At 44.3% G+C, this 20311-nt stretch overlaps 3 protein-coding genes across 5 annotated transcripts; 1 reads left to right on the top strand and 2 right to left on the bottom strand.

Annotated features, from left to right (window-relative positions):
• Positions 1-2136: 2136 nt before the first annotated feature.
• glulb (glutamate-ammonia ligase (glutamine synthase) b) lies at positions 2137-7965 on the bottom strand. The gene is made up of 7 exons (XM_088312693.1): positions 7872-7965; positions 6800-6981; positions 5365-5526; positions 4361-4507; positions 4138-4265; positions 3121-3320; positions 2137-2576 (listed from the first exon to the last, which is right to left on the bottom strand). Exons 2-7 carry the CDS (start codon positions 6963-6965, stop codon positions 2258-2260), a joined length of 1122 nt encoding a protein of 373 aa, XP_088168819.1. The 5' UTR covers positions 6966-6981; positions 7872-7965; the 3' UTR covers positions 2137-2257.
• A 2958-nt stretch (positions 7966-10923) lies between these two features.
• On the top strand, positions 10924-16092 carry LOC148325064 (pre-B-cell leukemia transcription factor 1-like). The gene is made up of 8 exons (XM_088313804.1): positions 10924-11220; positions 11681-11754; positions 12309-12505; positions 12600-12790; positions 13767-13902; positions 14565-14715; positions 14848-14942; positions 15446-16092. The coding sequence occupies exons 1-8, from the start codon at positions 11069-11071 to the stop codon at positions 15515-15517; spliced, it is 1068 nt and encodes a 355-aa protein (XP_088169930.1). The 5' UTR covers positions 10924-11068; the 3' UTR covers positions 15518-16092.
• A 428-nt stretch (positions 16093-16520) lies between these two features.
• Positions 16521-19913, bottom strand: med8 (mediator complex subunit 8). 3 transcript variants are annotated; one of them, XM_088313806.1, is made up of 8 exons: positions 19845-19913; positions 18796-18917; positions 18530-18674; positions 18211-18351; positions 17789-17876; positions 17058-17175; positions 16936-17020; positions 16521-16846 (listed from the first exon to the last, which is right to left on the bottom strand). In XM_088313806.1, exons 1-8 carry the CDS (start codon positions 19848-19850, stop codon positions 16661-16663), a joined length of 891 nt encoding a protein of 296 aa, XP_088169932.1. In that variant the 5' UTR covers positions 19851-19913; the 3' UTR covers positions 16521-16660. The 3 variants fall into 3 exon arrangements, with proteins under 3 accessions (XP_088169932.1, XP_088169931.1, XP_088169933.1); XM_088313805.1 differs by lacking the exon at positions 19845-19913 and having other exon boundaries at positions 18796-18944; XM_088313807.1 differs by lacking the exon at positions 19845-19913 and having other exon boundaries at positions 16936-17175; positions 18796-18944.
• Between the last annotated feature and the right edge of the window lie 398 nt (positions 19914-20311).

The raw sequence follows: 20311 nt of genomic DNA on the forward strand, positions 1-20311 counted from the left end.
CGTGATGGTAAACGCTCAAAATCATCGGGACAGTTCATGCACGGTACTACACTAATGCTAGGGGGCGCTAAAGCCCCGTCCAAAATCTGTCCAACCCCACACCAAAGCATTTTCTTTCATTTCTAGATGCACTCCGCGGGGTTTTGAGTAGATAATCGCTTCTGCCAAATGCGGCCCAACAAACAAATTGCACACGCCTTCCTTCCAAAGGACAATATATTCACTGTTTACCTTTGGAGGAGAAAAAAAGACAGCTGTAATAGAGGATCCAAATTCTCAAAATTATTAACAGCCCCCAAAAGTTTTCACAGTTGTACAAAGTCGCTCACATGACCAATCATTGTGTTGTGATTGCGTTTGTTGATTTTGACGCACTCAAGCGCTGACAGATTGATCGACGTTCACCAGTTGAACAAAAGCGTCACGTGACCTCCACCCTCGAGCTAGTGACGTAGGGCAGCTAGCTAAATTAGCATGCTAATGTGGCTTGCGGCTAACAACAGTTGGCCATGTCACCAAATAATTTCATCTCATTTAATATATCCACACCAATTATTTCTTGCACAAAAACATCTTGTCTTTAAAACCAACTCAAAATCAAAAGTCTGGATCTCAATGACAAAGCAAAAATTATTAGTGGCAAAAAAAGAAGGTTTAGAAAATGTGTGATCATTAAAACATTGAAAAAAATCTTTCTCGTCAAATTGAAATGTATTTACAAATTGAATAAAAAAACGTGAACAATGTAATAATGCATTGGGGGGGTTAGCAAGACAGTCCATCTACGGATAGCACAAGTTTGTGAATGAGCTTTTTTTTGCACCTGAAAACAACAAAATAAAGTGTGGTCTTTTTAATTTTATGAATAAAAAGCTTGACTAACTTTCAAATAATTTCCCCATGACTGTCAGAACATCCGCAGTCATGTGCGTCGCATGTGCGCTCCACTTAGAAGGCTAACAAGCCGCCGCAGCCCCACACAAAGATGCCGATTGTCAGATTTGGGTGCTAACTGGACGCCAGGCCGCACGTTGCTTGTTTGACGCTCACATGGAGCTCATGCTGACCGCTCCCGCTAACATTAGCATGTTGATGGCCGCGACGGCTGCTAGCCACAAGCTACGTCAGTACGCCACCAAACCTTTCATCCTTCGACTCCAGATGTTTGACTTTGCAGTTAGTGTTTCATTTCAATTTCAAACGGTATTTGCGACGTTATCCTCACTTTGTTTCAGCCATGTTGCAATTAGTTGTTACATTGTATTTTGCTATGCGAACGTGCTGCACATATTGTTGCCATTTCCTACGCTAAAATGCTAATCTGTGTGTCAATGTCAATACGTTATTGACTCGTTGAACGGCAGCCATGTTTTATCATTTTGGCTGACTGCTACACAATATTGTGTTGTGACAATATGAGCACAAAATTGACCACAATTAAGAGCGCTTATTTCACCAGAAAAGAAAAGTTTCTAGCTTTTCCATCCTTTAACAATAAGAGGTAAAACATGTGTTTCATTAAAAAAAAGCAGCTGTAAGCAACGCAAACATTTGACCATGTTTTTTGCTTTTGTGGCACCTCAAATTTTTGAACAAAAGTAAGACTGAGAAAATGTTTTGAATAATTTCTTTACAGGAATGCAACTCGGAGACACGCTGACTCCGTCTTTTTTTACATCAGATACTTCTGCATTAGCCGTTCATCGTTCACTCCTTAAATTCCATATTTTTTCTCACCTTTTGCCGACCTAACGCGTTTTTACCACAGGTATACAGGGGACTAAGCTTATTTGACTTCCAATGTGTTGGAATTTCTCTCCCTCATAACGGATAGAAAAATGAAAGTCACCACCATAATCTTATCTTCTACTCAAAAGCTGTTCTCAGATACAAAGCAGCGCAGTGCCGCCAACTACAAGGATGTTAATGTTCTGGTCTCAAGAGAAGTTCTGGTCTTGAGGAAAAGTACTTGACCACTGTTCTAGTCCAGGGACAAGATTCTAGTTCCAAGTGAAGGTTCTAGTCTTGAGAGAAGGTTCTGGTCCCCACAGAATGTTCTGGTCCCAAGAGAGAAGTTTCTATTATGCTATGCTATGCATAGCAGTCACGTGACCTGAGAATCAACAAGCAACAAAGTGGAGACGTGAAATTTATTTAAGAACAGTAGCCAGTAAAAATGTCAAAGAGGAAAAAAGAAGAAAGTAGAAAACGTCTAATGACACATCACTGATGGGTCACGTTTAGCAAGGGTGTCACATCATTGGCTGTAATCTCTAGGCTCCTCCCCCTCCTCCTTCAACAGGCAGGTTCGCACCAGGACCTCAGTGACGATATACGGGTCGCAATTGGCAGATGGGCGGCGGTCCTCGAAGTAGCCCTTTTTGTCCTCGCCCACGGCTCTTGGGATTCGGATGCTGGAACCTCGGTTGGCCACGCCGGCAGAGAACTGGTCAATGTTGGAGGTCTCGTGGTGACCAGTAAGGCGCCGGGCATTGTCGAGACCACCTTTGGGGTCATAGGCGCGGATGTGGTAGTGGTGACGTTTGGCCAGACGCTCGATAGCTGCCTCTATCACCCTGAGCACAAAATCAACAAGAAATTGTCATTTTAAATCAGATTCTGAACTGAAGAGAGAAGGTTCCAGTCCAGGGAATGGTTCAGTCGCAAGCAAAGGTTCTACTCCAAGTCGAGGTCTATTACTTACTTGGTAGGTACATTCTTATCAACAGAAAAGGTTCTAGTCAAGATACGTTTGACCCAAGAAAAGTGCTAGTGCCTAGTTCTAAAAGGCTGTATTTAAGAGAGAAGGCCCTTGTCTCAAGTCACAGTATTTTTCCTCATAGATGATTCTAGTCCCAAGTGAAGGTACTGGCTTTAGGAGTTCTAGCTCCCAGAAGCAGTCTTGACTCTCAGCTCTTGAAAGAATGGTCTCAACCCGAGAGTAAATTCTAGTCCCAAGAGGTTTTGTTCCCAATCAAAAGTTCTAGTCTTGTGAGAAGGTACTAGCACAAATACCCAGTGAAGTACCTTTTTTGTTCTGAGTGTAGGTTCATAGTCCAGCGTTTAGGTTCTAGTACCAATAGAGGTTGTAGTATGTATGTGATTGTGTGCCTTACTCACTTGAGTCCGCCTTCCTGCCGCATTTCCTGGGTGCTGAAGTTGGTGTGACACCCCGCTCCGTTCCAGTTTCCAGGAATGGGCTTGGGGTCAAAGGATGCAATCAAGCCAAAGTCTTCACACACTCGATGTAGGATGTAGCGAGCCATCCACAGATGGTCCCCCATCGTGATGCCCTCACACGGCCCCACCTGGAACTCCCACTGGCAATGCAGCACAGCACAACCATGACCATGACCATGTGGTCTACATTCTAGAAGTCATTCAGCAATTCATAAAAATATAATAAGTGGCTACGTCCAATTCATTCATCCATTCATCTTCTTTCACTTCCAAAGTTGGCTCAACGGGACGGCAACCTGACTTTTCCCTGCCACTTTCAAGCTCTTCTGGGGGGATGCCAAGGAGTACCCGGGTCCACCTGGTGGCATTGTAGGCTGCGTGCCTTGGGTTTTTCGCGGGGCCTCCTATCCGTATGTCCCCGGCGCACCGCAGTAGGGAAGCATCCAGGAAGAGCAAGAATATCTTCCGCAAATTTCTAAGACACCTCATCTGAATGGTCTACCTTTCTAGTACCAATCCCCTTGTCAATCACTTGCTCCATTTTTCTTTCTCAATGAACAAGACCCCAAGATTCCCCAAAAGTGAGCAGGAACGGTCTCAGACTTGGAGGTGCTGATTCTCATTGCAGCTACTTTACACTCTACTTCTTCTCGCGCGTGAGTACTCTGAGCTGCTATTTGCTGCATAGGCACAAACAAAAGGCTAGAGGCGCGCTGCCTTTTGTCCACCGGGGTGAACCTCAACACACATCCACCGAGCCAAGTAGAAGCAAGTCTGTCGCTCAGCTCACAATGGAACCGACCCCCTTTGCCCCGACTACAGGTGGTGAAAGTGAGGACCTGTTGTCTCTTCAGGCTGCGTCCAGACAGGCCCAATAGATGCAGGGCTTGGTCTGCACCCATTGGCTGCTTGCATGAAAGATTCTCATCACCCGCCTCCCTCACACATGTGGAGTACCTGTGCTGGCATGACCTCCGCATTGGTCCCGCAGATGTTGACACCGGCGTACAAACAGGCTCTGTAGTGAGCCTCCACCGCATCGCGTCCGTATGCTTTGTCGGCACCCACGCCGCAGTAGTACGGACCTGAGAAGCGCAAAGCGACTTGTTAACAATGACGCCGCGAGGGGTGGGTGGCCAGTTGGTCGGGGAGGTCAAAGGGCAGTCAGTGAGTGGCTCACCTTGGGGTCCCGGGAAGCCGTTGCGAGGCCATCCAAACGGGTGTCGGTCGGTGCCCAGCAGTGTGTACTCCTGCTCCATCCCAAACCAGGGATGCTCGTTCTCCACCAAAGTCATGATGCGACGACACCTGTCCCGGAGATTGGTCTCTGAGGGGGCAGGGTTGAGATAAGGGCGGGCAATTAAGAGCTGCCACCAACATTTTTCTTTGTTGACGCAATAGATTTCATAAACAAAGCTACCAAAACCTTCTCCCTCGAAAATTCGCTTCCCCCTTGGGACTAGACCTAGAAGCTTCTCTCCTTGGGACAAGCGCTTCTCTCAGAACTAGAACCTTCTCAACGGAATAGACCCTTATCCCAAACGCAGACCTTTCTCTCTAGACTTCTGCCATCTCTCTGGACTAGAACAAGCCCGGAAAACGATCGGCATCTTCTAATGCATCCGTTGACAGGCAGCTATCAAGAACATGAAACTGGGAGGGCTGGCAGCGATTGTTTTAATGACTTGCGATTGACTAACAGCCCCTCCAGAAGCGACTGGTTGATTACGAACGATCCAATGGGCACGCCTGACCTAGATTATCGCGCAATCGACTAGCAAGGCACTGCACAGTAGACTAGAACCTTCTCTCTTGGGACTAACATTTGTCATTCCAAAAGCCGTATTTCAGGATCCAGCACTGTCCCTCAAGACTAGAACCTTCGGTCTTGAGACGAGTACTTCTCTTGGGACTGGAACCGTCTCTTATCTACAAACTAACCACTAAACTCCAATCTTTTGCCACACCACAACCTCTTTGGAGAAGAATCTTCTCTCTTGGGACGAGCACATCTCCTTGGACTAGGAGCTACTTTTCGACGACACCTGTCTTCGAGCTAGAACTTTCTGTGGGGACCACAATCTTTACTCAGGACCACAACCTTTTCTTTGGACTAAAACCTTCTTGCTTGGGACCCGCACAACTCTGTAGTGAGCCTCTAGCGCACCTCGTCCGTGAACGTACCTGCGGGTTGTTTGTTGTACTTGAGCACCTCGCACAGGACCAGCTTGTTGGGGTCTTTCCTGAAGGGGTCCCGGAAGATGGCGGCCGGGATCAGGAACATGTCACTGTTGGAGCCTTCAGACTGGTATGTGCTTGAACCATCAAAGTTCCACTCAGGAACGTCTGGCACACGTTAATCATTTTCATGCAACATCAGGACTTGGTCATCTCATGGCGGTTTTTTACGACATTTAGATTTGGTGTGTTTAGCATACGCGTGTCACATATTTGGATTTCAGTTTACAACATGACATTAAAGTAATTATAAATTATTAACAATTATTAACATTGCTAATGCAAATGTAATTACAAGTCCAAATCTTTACGTTATAACATCAATGTAATTACATTTTCGTAACCAAGATTGGTTAAAAAAAAAAAAAGCACTTGCGCATAACATCAATACAATTATGCAATCAAAAGAGATAAATAATTGAATGTTTGCAGCATTAACAGTTGGAAATTTTTGAACATGGTTAGCAAAGATGGCGTCACATAAATACATGTTTGAATTCAAATATGTTATAACAATTTTCTAGTTTATAACATGAGCCGAAGTACATTTAGAAAATTTAAACAAAGTTCATGTTAGTCTTATAATGTAATTGCCGTTATAACAAATGTGATCACAAATTCATAACATCCTTGTTACATTTATCACTTTTGATTTCCCAGTTCACATTGGAAATAACAATCAAAAAATAAAAATGAGATAAGTTCGATTTGTCGTTTACAAAATTAGCAATTACTATTTGAAAGGATTTCATCGAACAATGTAATTACAAACTTCAACAAATACATTTGCATTTAATCTAAATCAATCCAAGTGCATGTTGAAAAAACATTTAACATGAATCATATTAGGTCGCTTTTATAGGGCTGCAACTAATGATTATTACATCCATCGATTAATCCGTTGATCATTTAGTTGCAATTATCATGGCATGATTCAAAAACCGAACTTTGCTTCAAACTGACAAAAAAGGCAGACATTTATTCTGATTCTGTTTCTGGTGGGCTCCGTAAAACGTGAAGACAACGGGACAATTCACAGGATTTGCACAATTTTAAATTTAAAAAAAAAGGTCACTAAACGAAACTAAACTTAGCAAGTCTCAAAATTATTGATTGATTTGATACTCGATGAGTTGTCGCTTAAACGTTGCGCCTCTCGAATTGTTCACATGGATGCAATCACATGCTCATTAAATCAATGTGATTGCAAATAAACATAATTACAGATGAAACATTGATGTGAGTCTTTTTTGATGATGAATGACATGTTTTGAACATGAAGGTGAACATGCGTGTCTTCCACGTGTTTAGAATATGGATGTAATTAAGTGTTTATGAAAGTGTGTACGTTCCCGCAAACGCAGAGAAGTTGTGGGCTGACCTTGGACACTTTTGAGTTCCGAGTCCAGCGTGCGGGTCTTGGCGCGTAGACCTTCTCCGGAGCCGTCGATCCAGATGTATGTGGCCTGGACTTTGTCTCCCTGGGGGAGGTCCAGGTACTGCTGCTTGACGATCTTGTTCAGCTTGGTGCTCGCTGCGACCGACATGCTCAAAACTTGCAACCTGCGCCCCCGACAGCACGAGAAGGAGGAAGAGGAGGAGGAAGAGGAGCACACGGTGAGCAAATTGAGGAGGAGGCGAGCGAGTTTGTTGCGCGCCTCTCAGCTGCCAGTCGTGCTTGCGCTGTCCGCGGCTCGCGCGCCTTTTTGTACTCGCGCTCGCCGCCTGTGATTGGCCTCACGTGACACCCCAAAATGCATCCATCACCTCAACAACTCATCAATGGGCTTTGTGTGCGTCACGTGAAGTTGTTTGGTGTGTGACGAGCTCCAAGTAAAAACGTCTCCTCGTACGCAAATTGCGCGTGCACGCTTGCGTTGCCGTAACAACCGACACGCTCAAGTTTTCGACTTCAAGTTGTGCAACCAAATCGAGACAACTCGCATCGGTGAACGAACGGCGACATCTGCTGGACAAAGTGAGACGTGGTGGCGTCCCAGCCATTCAAATGACGTCAAATTAAAATCAAAAATGTACTGGTGACGTCATGGCGAGTTGGGCTTGCTTTTGCTTTCAGAGAACTAAACACTTGAGTTCAGCGGGCAAATGTGTACCAAAAATCTTCATTTTGTGCTTTTATATAAAAAAAAAGCTCAACTGCAAGAAGATGAGAAGAGATTCTATGAGAGCAACAGCGTTTGCTGACGTAAGATGTGAAAGCATAAACGACGAGAGGCAATTACATTGCATGAGAATTGATGACGTGAGATATGAAAGACAATGAGAAATGTGGACATTTTATGAGCGGTCACTTTAGTATGAGATAAGACAAGTGTTGATCCAGTTGGCAATATGCTGGTGCGTAAATTTCAATATGCAAATGAGCTATTGGTGCGCTTTTGAGTTGGTGGTGCATCGAAGGCAATATGCAAATGACTCGCTCGTCCGCTCACCCATGAAGCAGCTGGAAAATTCCACGTGCGACGCAAACGTCCTGCACGTGCAAGTTTGCTCTTAATTGGCCAAGGCGCCGCTTAAGTTGAACTTGACTTGAAACATTCAACTGAGCTTGCAAAGTGTCTCGTTTGTGCTCCGCGCGGCCATCAAGATCCTGAGAGGAATAATAATTTTAATCATGGAAATAACTGCTATTCCACATTCATATTGCTGTCCGATGGAAACGTGACGGTGACGTCACCAGCACGACGGCCTGTGGACCAGTGCGTCGGGCCATGGTGACGTCACCGCGAGCTTTAGTTCCGCCTCGCGGCAACGCATGCGTGTACACGCCTGTGACGTCATGGCGTGGATGCTGGACACTGACGTCACAAATTTAAGCTTCGAAGATGGACACTATTTTCATTTTTAAGATGGATTTATTTTGCATCGGCGTGAGGGACTTCCCCGTGACTGACGTCATTTGCCACAAGATGGCGCCGTTATTCTATTTTAGTTTTTCGAACGATGTTTTTTTTTCTGCTTTGCCTTTGTCTAACTGTTTAATTGTTTATATTTGTTATTTCAGTCGATGACGTCACCAGCAGCCTGCCAAGGATATAACAAGTTTCCTTTATTTTTTAAATCACCATTTTTGTTTTGCAAAACATTTTAATTTTGAGTGATTATTACCTTTAATGGAACTTTGGGGGATTCAATTGATCGACGTGACTTCTCATTTTTTAATACAAGGCCATGAAAAAGTATTTGCCCCCCCCATAAAAAAAACTTTTTTCCCTTTTCAGTTTCCAACTTAGTTTCATGACTGAAATATTAAAGTGCGACAAACACACAAAACCCCCCAAAATCAGCGCGGGGGCAAACACTTTTTCACACCACTCTAAACAGACTGAGCACAAACCCGAGTGAGTTTTTTTCCGTTAGTCTGTCTCATGGGCAGATTCGTCAGTAAGCGGGTCAAGTTCAACCGACCTCACAGTCCGTCACAGAAGGACGCTTGCTTTGCTGACCTCCCCTCTTAACATAATTCCTAAAAAAAAATAATTAATTCCTTCTGCTCATGAAAGTGTGGTGACAAAAGGGGTGACGAGGCGACAGCGAGCATCTTGGGACTTCCAACGAAGACGCTGCGGCGCTAATTTGCGACTTTGCGCTCATTTAATTGGAAGTGAAGGAGCAGCAAAACATGCGAGTTAATTTGTCGCTCGACCTCGTTAGCGACCAATTTCGTCCTCTTCTTCGTCTTCTTCTTGGGGAGCCAATTAACAAACTTGACGCAAGTGGAGCAGGCCAAGTCAAACCTTGCAGGTCATGAAATTTTGGTTCAAAGTCAGATCTTCATTCATGCCTGAAATTCCAACAATGAATCCATCAAATTATGTTTATTTTTCTTCTCTTGGCTGCGTGTTTGGATGTTGGATTTTCTTTTTTCTTTCTTTATTTATTTTTTTCGTCCAATCAGAATTCAACCAGTCTAATCGTCCCCCTGACAGTTTGTTGACCCGACCCGATTGGACTTCCTCCTCACAGGGCCGAGGTGGCGACCCTCATCGACCTCGTCCACCGATTGGTTGTTGAAATGTTGCTCGCTCAACATTGCTTGCGATGACGCAAATGCGAGAGTGTTGTGCGACGTTTTCGTCCCATTTTGATGGTTTGTTTAATTGTTGCTTATGAAGGGCTAACACGCTAGCTAACACGCTAGCCGGCTAATTAGCTCCAATGCTAACTGCTGGAGTGGGCGGGGGTCTGCTGGTAGTTTTCTAGGCGGGCGGCCAACCTCCACCCTCGCAACGCTCACCTCACAGCTGCTGTGGTCCCAAGTGCGCGTGGGCGGCGCTAAATGAAAAAAAAAAAAAAAAAAACTTCAATAATTGCAATCATTGTGATGAATGTTGAAGTAATTGAATTTATAATCGAACAATTAAAATCTGCTCTTTCAATTAAACCTCTTTAATTGAAACTTTGCAATCACTGAATGTCATTTAATTAAACTGCAATACACTCGTGTGTGTGTGTGTGTGTGTGTGTGGGGGTGTGTGTGCGTGTGTGTGTCATGTGGGGACCGCTTTATGAAAAATGTGAAATGAGGTTAGGCCAGCAAATGAACGAGTGAGTGCAAACTTTGCAGAATGTTCGACAAACTTTCTTGGCCTGATTTTGGTCGACTGCCGCACGTGTAAAACATTTCGGTGGCGGAACAAGTCTAGTTTTGCGTGCTTGGGAATCGCAAACCAAATTATTAGAATTCCCAAACTATTCGAACGGACGGACGGGAATAAAATGCGTCCCGGCAGGAGTTGAATGAAAACTTATTGAATTGGAAAATCACTTTTGATTACAAAGTGTGAATTGGAACTCAAACTATGGAATTAGACTTAATCTCAATCCAAACCAAATCATTTCAATCATTTCACTTTCAAATTGAATCACAAGCCGCGTACTTATCTAGATGTCTTTTCTTAGAGAGATGTGCACCCCTAATTAGTCCAATATCTTGCCAATAAGTATTCCAAAAATAAGTCGAAAAAAAGCAACCGTCCGGAAAGAAAACATGTCTTCCAATAGCAAGATTTAGATTTAGATTTAGATTTAGACACGACTGGATGGGTTCTCAAACTTTCACTGGCGACAAGAAGAAGAAGACGACAAGTTGACTTTTTGTGTGGGCGTCTGCTTTCATCATTCTGTCATTTTGTCTCGTGATGATTTCATCACTCGTTCCGGTCTGGTTTGGTTTGCGACTAATTGGACTGTCACCACTTTCACATTTTCAAACAATTCTGATGCAATCAAAATCACATGATGACATGATATTCTTCTTTTAATTGATCTTTTTCGCCCATTCAGTGCCAACCAGTTTCAGACTCTCCTTCATCCTGCCAATATATATATATATATATATATATATATATATATAAACAACCTCTCATTGGACCAAGCCTCATTTGCATATTGCCTGGTCATCAGCCTCATTTGCATCCATCTTTGAGTCATTATCATGTTTAATTGAGCTCATTTTGCGTCCACTCATGACGTCACCGCGTCTAAAGTTCCTCCCTCATTCCGACTCGGACGGCGTAGGCGGAGCCTGGCTGCTGGCGCAGACAAAAGCGCGGGGACTGACTCAGCGCGGGAAATAAAGGCGCGCGTCTCCTGCTTTTTGTTCAAAGGCAGCCGCGTAGCGTACGCGATGAACGAGCATCCGCGTCTTGTGCGCGCGCACGCAGGGGTCGCGCCCGGAAGAGACGGCGACGGCGGCAGGAAGACGGACGACAACAACACTGACGTCTTACAAGACGTCATCGACGTCACTCAGCAAAGTCTTGAGCACGCCCAGGAAAGGTGACCAGCACGCGCGCGCGCACGCACACAGCCACAAAATCACGTTTTTTCGTCATCACACTTTGAATGTTTGAAATGTATTTTGCGGACTTCAAACTTTCTCGCCTCAACAGAATAGAATCTTTTTTTTTTCCTCAATCTTATTTGATTGCGTTTTGTGTTTATGCGCAAATTAGATTCAACTGCACCCAAACGTCTTCGGAACGTTTAAATTGACTTTTAAATTCCTGTACTTTGTAAGAACAAAAACTAATAACTATGAATGTTAAGTAATTAGCTTGACCTACAAATGTAATAATTCCTACGAATACTTTTGTAACAATTTATTGAAATGATACTGTCAAGCGAGAAAACGTGCGAATGGAGAAACTTTTAAGAGGCGCAATGCAGTCGGCCTGCAAGCCTCCGATCCCACATCTATGTGTGTAAAACAGAACAAATTGTCCTGCGTGCGTTGCAGGAAGCACACGCTGAACTGCCACCGCATGAAGCCTGCACTCTTCAGTGTTCTCTGCGACATCAAAGACCAAACAGGTAGACGAACAAACACCGCGCGCACGCGCACGTTAGCATGATGCTGCAATGAAGGAGCAGGAATGAAGTTCACCCACTCAATAGCGCTTGTGTTGATTCAAAGATGGACGTCAACCGATTCCGAATACGACGAGCTCGTCAAGCGAAACTAAAACGAGCTAAGTTGACTAAATTAAAATTAAGATAAGATAAACTAAGATAACGTAAATCAAGATGAACTTTGACGAGTTAAAGTAAGGGAAGCTACGCTAACTTAAGCTAAGCAGTATTAAGTAAAGTTAAATTAAGGTAAGGTAAGCAAAGTTAAGTGAGTTCAGCCAAAATAAAAAAAATGCAAGATAAAACTAAGCTAAGCAAGATAAGTTAAACTAAAATAAGATCAACTAACTGAAATGAAATTAAGATAAAAATCAACTAAGATGAGCCAAGATAAGTTAAGTTACCCCAATGAGAAGTCAATAATTGTGTTTGAGCGCATAGAGGAAGTGTGACGCGTGAGTGGACACAAGTACAGATGGACTTTTTTGTTGTTGTTGTTGTCGCGTGCGTTTCAGCGCTGCGCTTGCGCGTGTCCGCCGACGAGGGCGAGGCAGCGGACGCTCAGCTGGCCCGGCTGGACAACATGCTGCTGACGGAGGGCGAGGTCCCGGTGGGGGGCGACGTCGGCGGCGACGTCGATGGCTCCGACTACCGAGAAAAACTGACACGGATCCGACACATCTACCGCGCCGAACTCGACAAGTACCAGCAGGTAACGAGCGCCGACCGCAAAGCCGGATGACGACGACCGCTCCTGAGCTCAAACTTGAACCCGTGTGCTGTGTTGCGACCGCGTGCGGGCTCAGGCGTGCAGCGAATTCACCACGCACGTGCTGAACATCCTGCGCGAGCAGTCGCGCACGCGTCCGGTCTCGTCCGAAGAGATGGACGGGATGGTGTGCGCCGTCCAGCGCAAGTTCCGCTCCATTCACTTGCAGCTCAAGCAAAGCACCTGCCAGGCCCTCATCGTCCTCCGCTCGAGATTCCTACAAGACAGGTCACCCGCCGGCCGCCCGCGCCTCATTTGCATGCGCCTCATTTGCATGAAGCAGGCCGAGCAGGAACCGACATCATATTCAGAGGTGGGCGTTCCGTCAGACTGACGGACCGGTCCGAACCTTAAAGACCGACTGTGAAGTCATTTTATAAAAAGCCAAATCAAAGTCATTAAACATAAAAAAAATAAAGCAAAAAACAAAAAAAGTCATTTTTTTTCCAAAGTGAGATGCTGGCAAGCATCAAACCCGAACGTGTGACGTCATTTCAAGAGCAACCATGACGAGCTCCGCATGGAAACTGTACGAGGACAATCGAAAATCGATATTTCAAACTTGTCTGAGGGGAGGAAGTTGTGACGCCAGACGCTCAGAATGCCAAAAATCTTGTGCCCGATCGACCGAACATAAAGCGGAGACGAGACCCGTCGAGATTGGATGAATGCTGAGAGGTTGATGTTTTTTTATGAATTTGATGTTGGTCCATATATTCTGCTTGCGCTGAGAGCACACGTCATCGAAGGTTGGTGTCTTACATGATCAAATTATCCTTTTTTTTTTCATATTTAAGAGTACTCGAAGGCACAAATTTAATAAATCATTAAATGCAAATGAATTCACAGTTATGATGGACTCGTGAATTTATTCTCTGCGAGAAAAAACGTTTTCTTTTGGCTCGAAAATGCAAGAAGAATGGCAAAAAAAGTTAACAGAACAGAATGCAAAATGCAATGGAATGCCCGACTGGCAATTCGGACTTCTTGAAATGACGTCACTCGCCGGAGATTGCCGAACAAAGTAAGCTTCAAATAGCTTTCGAAAATCACAAAAATTGACGCACGACAAATGACGGATCAACAAAATGTGGTCAATCGCCCTCCTCTGATGACATATATCGTTTCATCTGTTTTTGTTTTTTTTTTTTGTTTCCGTTGGCGTGGTTGACTAACGTTTGTTTGTGTGCGGGCGGGCGGACAGACGCAAAAGGCGCAACTTCAACAAGCAGGCCACCGAGATCCTCAACGAATATTTCTACTCGCACCTGAGCAACCCGTACCCCAGCGAGGACGCCAAAGAGGAGCTGGCCCAAAAGTGCCACATCACCGTCTCGCAGGTAGCCGACTCCAACGCCGCGTGATGAAGATGCGCATCGCTGCAGTGAGCTGTGCATCATTTTCAGCTTTTCTGAAGTTTCCAATCCAAAGTTTTCCTTCATATATTGTAGACACAGACAAAAGAATTTGCATGAACCCAACTACAATCTTTAATGTTGTCTTTGTAAAATGCTCCGTTTTTTTCCTCTTAAATTTTATTAATGATTTTTTTCATAATTTGCCCAATCTGTCTACAATTTAAAATGATATATTCTTGTCTTTTTTAATTGTATTTTTGGTGAAATTACAGATTCTACATTCACTTTTTTCCTTGTCATTTTTCAACGTTTCAGTTGAAAAATACTATAATATATCATAATATTCTTATAATTATTGCAATATTTTTGCCCTCGTATTTTTTAATTGTATTCTTTGTAAATGCGCACATTTTAAGTCTAAAATTAGAATTATTGTCCTAGTGTTTCTAATATGTTCACATAAATTCACACCTTTTTTTAAATTAACTAAAATGTTGTTTTTTCCAATAACTTTTCATATTTTGGTTTGAAAAAAACTTTGGGGACAATTTCGCTCATTAACTGCATTGATTTCCTTTTAAATGCCTTTGCCTGGCGTCCATTCAGCTGCTTCTTTTTTTTCTTTTCCTTTTTTGTGGGCTCAGGTCTCCAACTGGTTTGGCAACAAACGAATCCGCTATAAGAAGAACATCGGCAAGTTCCAGGAGGAGGCCATCGTTTACGCCGCTCGGACCGCAGTCGACCCAGCGACGTTTGGCAGCGCAGCCAATTCTCCCGCCACTCGCGCGCCGGCAGGTGAGACGGGAAGATCCCACGTTCATCTAGGCTGCGGATAGTTTGTCAAACTTGTGCCTGTTGTCTTTTCGCTAAAGCGAAACTGCCAGTTAACTAGCCGGGGAGGTCGTGACGTGTTTTGTCTCCCCGCAGGTGCTTTCAATGCCAGCAAACTGTTGGCCGGCAAGCCATTTCTCAACGGCAACGGCCACCACTGGCCACCAGGGGGCAGTGGCGTCCATTCACAGGTAGTCGCCAATAGCAGCTTGTGCGCTTTAAATGAGACATTTTTCTTCTCACAAAATTTTACAATTGTATTATCATAAAATTACACCTTTTTCTTCACTACAAATGCCCCCCCATATAAAACCAAAACTTAAGTTATTTAAAATTACTTTTCAAGTTCTTTTTGTACATTCAACTTTTCTACACCTAAAATATTTTTATAGAGCCTTTTTCGATTTCAAATTTTCACAAAATGACAGCCTTTTACACTACAATTTTACATTTGACTGAATTTTCTTGGAATCCTTCAATTCCAATTCTCTTGAATTTATCTTTTCCACCTCATTGTATGTTTCACTTTGAAATTTTAGCCTTGAATACATTTTAAAAAGAATCATATTATAGAAATTAATCTGAAATGACATCTGTGTGTGTGTGTGTGTGCTTAGCTATCTATATTACAAATTATTTGGAGGAGCAATTGTTGTAGTGCAATTGCATGACCTTGTTTTCTTTTTCTTGTCAGGCAAACGGCGAGTGGGCGTCTCGACCACCAGCAGAAGGACCCGAAAGCGTCGCATCCGATGCCTCCGACTGAGACATGGTGCCGTCTTTTTTTCCGGGACCATCACGTGACCGTACACAAAAAACAAATTTGCAATTTTTGTTCTCATAAAGTCACACCTAAAATATATATTTTTGGGGCAATTTTATTATTACACAAGTTCCACACTTTTTCATGTGAAAATGACCTCGTTTTTTACTGCATCAGACTTTATTTTTGTTTTTTTTTGTTCATTTGCTGCTCGTTTTTGCTCAATGTGCAGCAGTTGTGGTGCATTCCAAACACTTGAGTTGGCTCGTTTTGCTTCAAGAGTGACGCCGACGAGCGCCACATTTTAGCATGTTGCTAGCCAGTTTTTTTTTTTTTGCGAGCGACTGCCGCAAACTGTTTAGCCAGCTTTGACGCGTCGCTAAAAGACCAACTTTCGCTACAAGACCAACTTTTCCAAAGATGACAATTGAACAACGAAACGCGATGTCAACGCCGACCAAGATTTCCCCAGAAGTTCCCAACTGCCAAATATTTGACTTGTGACTGCATGTTGTTTTTTTAAATGAAAAAAGACCAGCAACAAAGTTTTTTTAGATGAATAAACAAGTTGAATGTTGCGCCCACGAAGCGAGCGAGTTAAGTGTGGTCCTCCCGTTTTCTTCATCTTGTTTGTTGGCGCGTGCGTGGGCGCGCGTGAGCAGTCTGCGCGTCACACTCGCGGTGGATTTGAGCAGCTGTCAATCAGCCGCTTATCGCGCAGCAACACTAAGCGAGCATGTGCACGCGCCCGCGTGCACCGTCAAAACCTTTCATGAGGAATTGGAAATGCTCAATTGGAAAGATCAACTCCAAACAAATCACTGACCTACTTGCATCCATCCATTATCTTAGCTGCTAATTTAAAAGCTTACTTTGAGATTGTAACCCTTGTTTAAAACTCAAACCCAGAATTGAAATCCTTGTTCGAGACCTTCACCTGAGTTGCCCAAAAAAAAACCTAAATCCTCAAACCCAAAATTTAAAAGCCAAGATTGGAAGCCTTACCCTATTTTGAAATGTTTATTTGAAAGTCAGGTTTAAGACACTAAACGCATGAAAACTGTCAGTCTAGTTGGAAACCTTATCCTAGTTCCAAAGCAAACAATTCTGGGCAGAGTCACATGACGCCTCACAAATTGTATGACATCATAGCGACGTTGAACAAAACGATTGCTTTTTGCCCTCATTTAATGGAGAACGAGCGTCGCACGCCAGCACCGGTGGTGGGCGGGCGGTCGCCGTGACGGATCCGGCGGGCGAGGCTTCATCTGTTGTAAGGATGCATGGAGGCCGACGCCGACTTGATGTTGGTCTTGATGCCCGGCATCTTGCCTGAAAGGAAACGCCGTGATATTTCAAAAGACTCGGAAGAAAGCCAAGATGGCGCCAGACAGGAAGTGAGGACGCGTCTGCCTCCTTACCCGGCTGTCCTTGCTGCTGGGGGGGCCCTCCCAGCCCCCCCGGCTGACCGGCGCCCCCGATGGTGACCTGCTGCAAGGTGGGGGGCCCGCCGGGCATCATGGCGCCCGGCGGGCCCGTGTGTCCCGCCGCCGCCGAGCCGCCGGGGGGGCGGCACTTGGACAGGCCCTTGCCGAAGGCCACCGCCCCCACCAGCGCGCTGGTGTCGGCCGGGTTGAACCAACATTTGTTCTGGCGCAGCGCTGAAGGACGGACAAACGAAAAGTGCCCACGTCACAAAAAAAAGGGACAGCCCACTTGCCCTCCTTCTCGTTTCTTTTGCCTTCCTTTCTTCCCGCCACCCTCCCCGACTCCCCGACTTCGGGTTTGCAACTCGGGTTCAGATGGGCGGAGTCACGTGACTAGCCGTCTTAAAGGGGCATGAACATTGCAGCAGACAGAAAAGACTTTTTTTTTTTTTTTTTAAACACCACATTTACCGACATGGGCAAAATGATGTCGGTCATTGTAATAAATTTCGGTAACGGTACATTTTCGGTTTATTGCCCAGCCTTTCTTTCTTTCCTGACTGCTGTCCTTCCTTCCTTCCCAATTACTTCTTCCTTTCCGTCATTCTTTCCATTTTTGCCTTTCTTCCTTCCTTGTTTGTTTGCTTCCCTCTTTTCAACCCTCACTCCATCCTCTCCTGCCCACTTTTTATTCCTTCCTACCCTGCCTCCTTGCTTTCGCCACCTTTTTTCATTTACTCCTCCCAAACTTGTTAGTCGTTCTAAATTTTCATGACACATTGATGAGGTGACAACTGGAAGTGGTTTGTGACCAAAAAAAAAAAAGATCGCTGACGATGTGACTCACCGGCGCTTTCTGCGTCTCGCTCGTCTCTCGGGTTGCTGAGCTTCTCCAGCAGGTTGGAACACAACTTGTTCAACGTCTGGATTTGTTTCTGCAGGAGAGAAGCAGAAGGAAGTGAGGGAAGAGGAAAGGAAGGCAGAAGAAAGTGTGCGTGGAGAGGAAGAGGGGATAGAAGAAGAGAGGGGGAAGGAAAAAAGGAGGGATGACAGACGGAAGACGGGAGAGAAAGATCACAGGGGAAATGAAACAAGCGAGGACGTAAGAAAGGAAGGAAAGAAAGCAAGGTAGGAACAAAAAACAAAAAAAATCAAACAAGGAAGGAAGGATCCAAAAAAGGGAATGAAAGTGTGATGGAAAGCAGCAAAGAGAGGGAAGGAACGAGGAGAGCGGCAATGAAGGAAAAAAGACGAAGAGGAAGTGGCCACCTGCGCCACTTCGGGCCCGACACGTGCGGCCTCAACGCTGAGCTGCTTTTCCTGCTCCTCGACTTCGGGGTCGGGTTTGGTGCGCAGGTAGTCGGGGACGATCTCGTGGCTGAAGACGGGCACGCGCTGCTCCGTCACTTTCTGAGTGCACGAAAACAACGACAACCACAAAAAAAAAAGCTTTAGTTTGGCGAACACTGTCGCGTGACGTCGGCTTTTGATTTTTGGAATGCGAGTAGGATATCAAAATCAGACTGAACAAAAAAACTAACGAATTGTAGATGACGCCATGCAGCGTAAACGTGAAGCGGCGTCTCACCGCCAAGTCGTCGTCGCGGTCTTGCGAGAGCAGCAGCGGGATGATGAGCTGGTTCCGGAAAGACGGCGTCTTCTCGTTCTTCAGCAGCTTGTTGATGGTGTTCAGCTGACCCGACAGCAGAGCAAAGTTGTCCAGCACCGACGGCCTGACGAGCATGACAAGACACACAAAAGCTAGCTCATTGCTAACGCAACATGGGAAACGACATAGAGCGGCTAACAAAACGAGCAGCGTTAAAGCCCAAGACAAAAAAGTGTCCGTCTCACCATGTGAGTCGCTCGTACTCGTTCTCCAGCTTGAAGATGAACGAGTGCAAGGCGTTCTTCACGTGCGCTACTTGCGTGATGAGCGACTCCAGCGACGCTTCCAGCTGCTTCTCTTCACGCTGCTGCATCCAAACCAAAAACACGCACATGCGCATCAAGTTGGCATGGACAGGCGATCAGCCATTCTCTACTCCATTCATTTAGACAACTGATTGATGAATTGCATATATTAAAAAAAATAAAACTTTTTCTCCACCCCTTAATTTAAAACCGGACATTATGTCAGACTAACAGTGTAGAAAATGCACCAACATGAATTCATGGTCTGGTTCCTGGTTTGGTCCGTCGGAAATTTGGCAAAAATTTTGCTTTTTGTTTTCCAAAGTAAAAGAAAATTTTTCCAAATGTCTTTATTTGAAAAACAAAAAACCCCAAAGATAAATCGTCAGCTTTCAAATTGAAGGATGCACTGTTGAGAGGATGAAATTCCAAGGCCGTTGGACAATTTTAATTCAACAAGGACTCTGAATAATTTCACAAGACATCAAATATTTGGCCATTAATTTGATCATCAATAGGTTGTCCATTATGTTTTGAGCCTTCAACTGTAGTTAACTTTTTATTATAATGCACTTCTCCGTCTTTAAAAACTTTTGTGGGATGCACTGAATTGGACCAAATTTAAGTGTGGTGTTAAAGTTCAACCGTGTTAAGAGTCGCTGACAAAAATATTAAATGTAATTGAATGAAAACACTGTCAATTTTTTTAGTTTTAGTCCAACTACGTCGCTGTGTTTCAATGTTGGTCCTGATGTTGGTTCTTGGAATTACTCGCTTTTGGTGTTACGGTTTTTTTGTCGTGTTGATGCCTTTGCTTTAGCGGCTAATGCTAACAAGCCAAAACAGCCAACGAATGGTCGCCAAGTGCACGCAGATGAACCCCAAAAGGCACGAGGAGGACGTACAAAGAGAGCTGGCTAACGAACTTCTGAAAAAGTTGAAAAGGGACATAAAAACGACAAGTTTGCCTTCGATCAGCTTCCACTCACCTGCATCGTCAAGGGACAAACTGACAATGAAAACACACAACGTCACAGTTGGATACAAATACTTCCGCTGTGCTCCTTTCGATATAAAAGGATATTTTGGAAGTCACATTTTAAGTCTATGGCTTCCTCAATTGTTTGCATACATTCACATATATATATATATATAAAACTTAACACAGTTTGATTTTTCATTACCATTAATGTTTTAAGAACGTAAACTTGGCGGAAACAATCACATCAACGATTGCATTATCTAAAACTGACGTTAGATCAAAACGTTTCCGGTTTCACCTTTTCAATATAAAAGCATTGTTTTCAATTGGGACTTTTAATTAATAGCTTGTAATTCTTTCTAACGTGTAAGCAATTAAGAAAAGAAAACAAATGTCAACCAATCTTTTTGACAGATTATTAAAAGTAAATTTGAATATTCATTGAATATTGTCCATTGGTGCAAAGGCTTGTTT

Source organism: Idiotropiscis lumnitzeri, chromosome 13 (genome assembly GCF_059441095.1).
Source record: "Idiotropiscis lumnitzeri isolate Australia: NSW breed Sydney's pygmy pipehorse chromosome 13, RoL_Ilum_1.0, whole genome shotgun sequence".
Taxonomy (NCBI): domain Eukaryota; kingdom Metazoa; phylum Chordata; class Actinopteri; order Syngnathiformes; family Syngnathidae; genus Idiotropiscis; species Idiotropiscis lumnitzeri.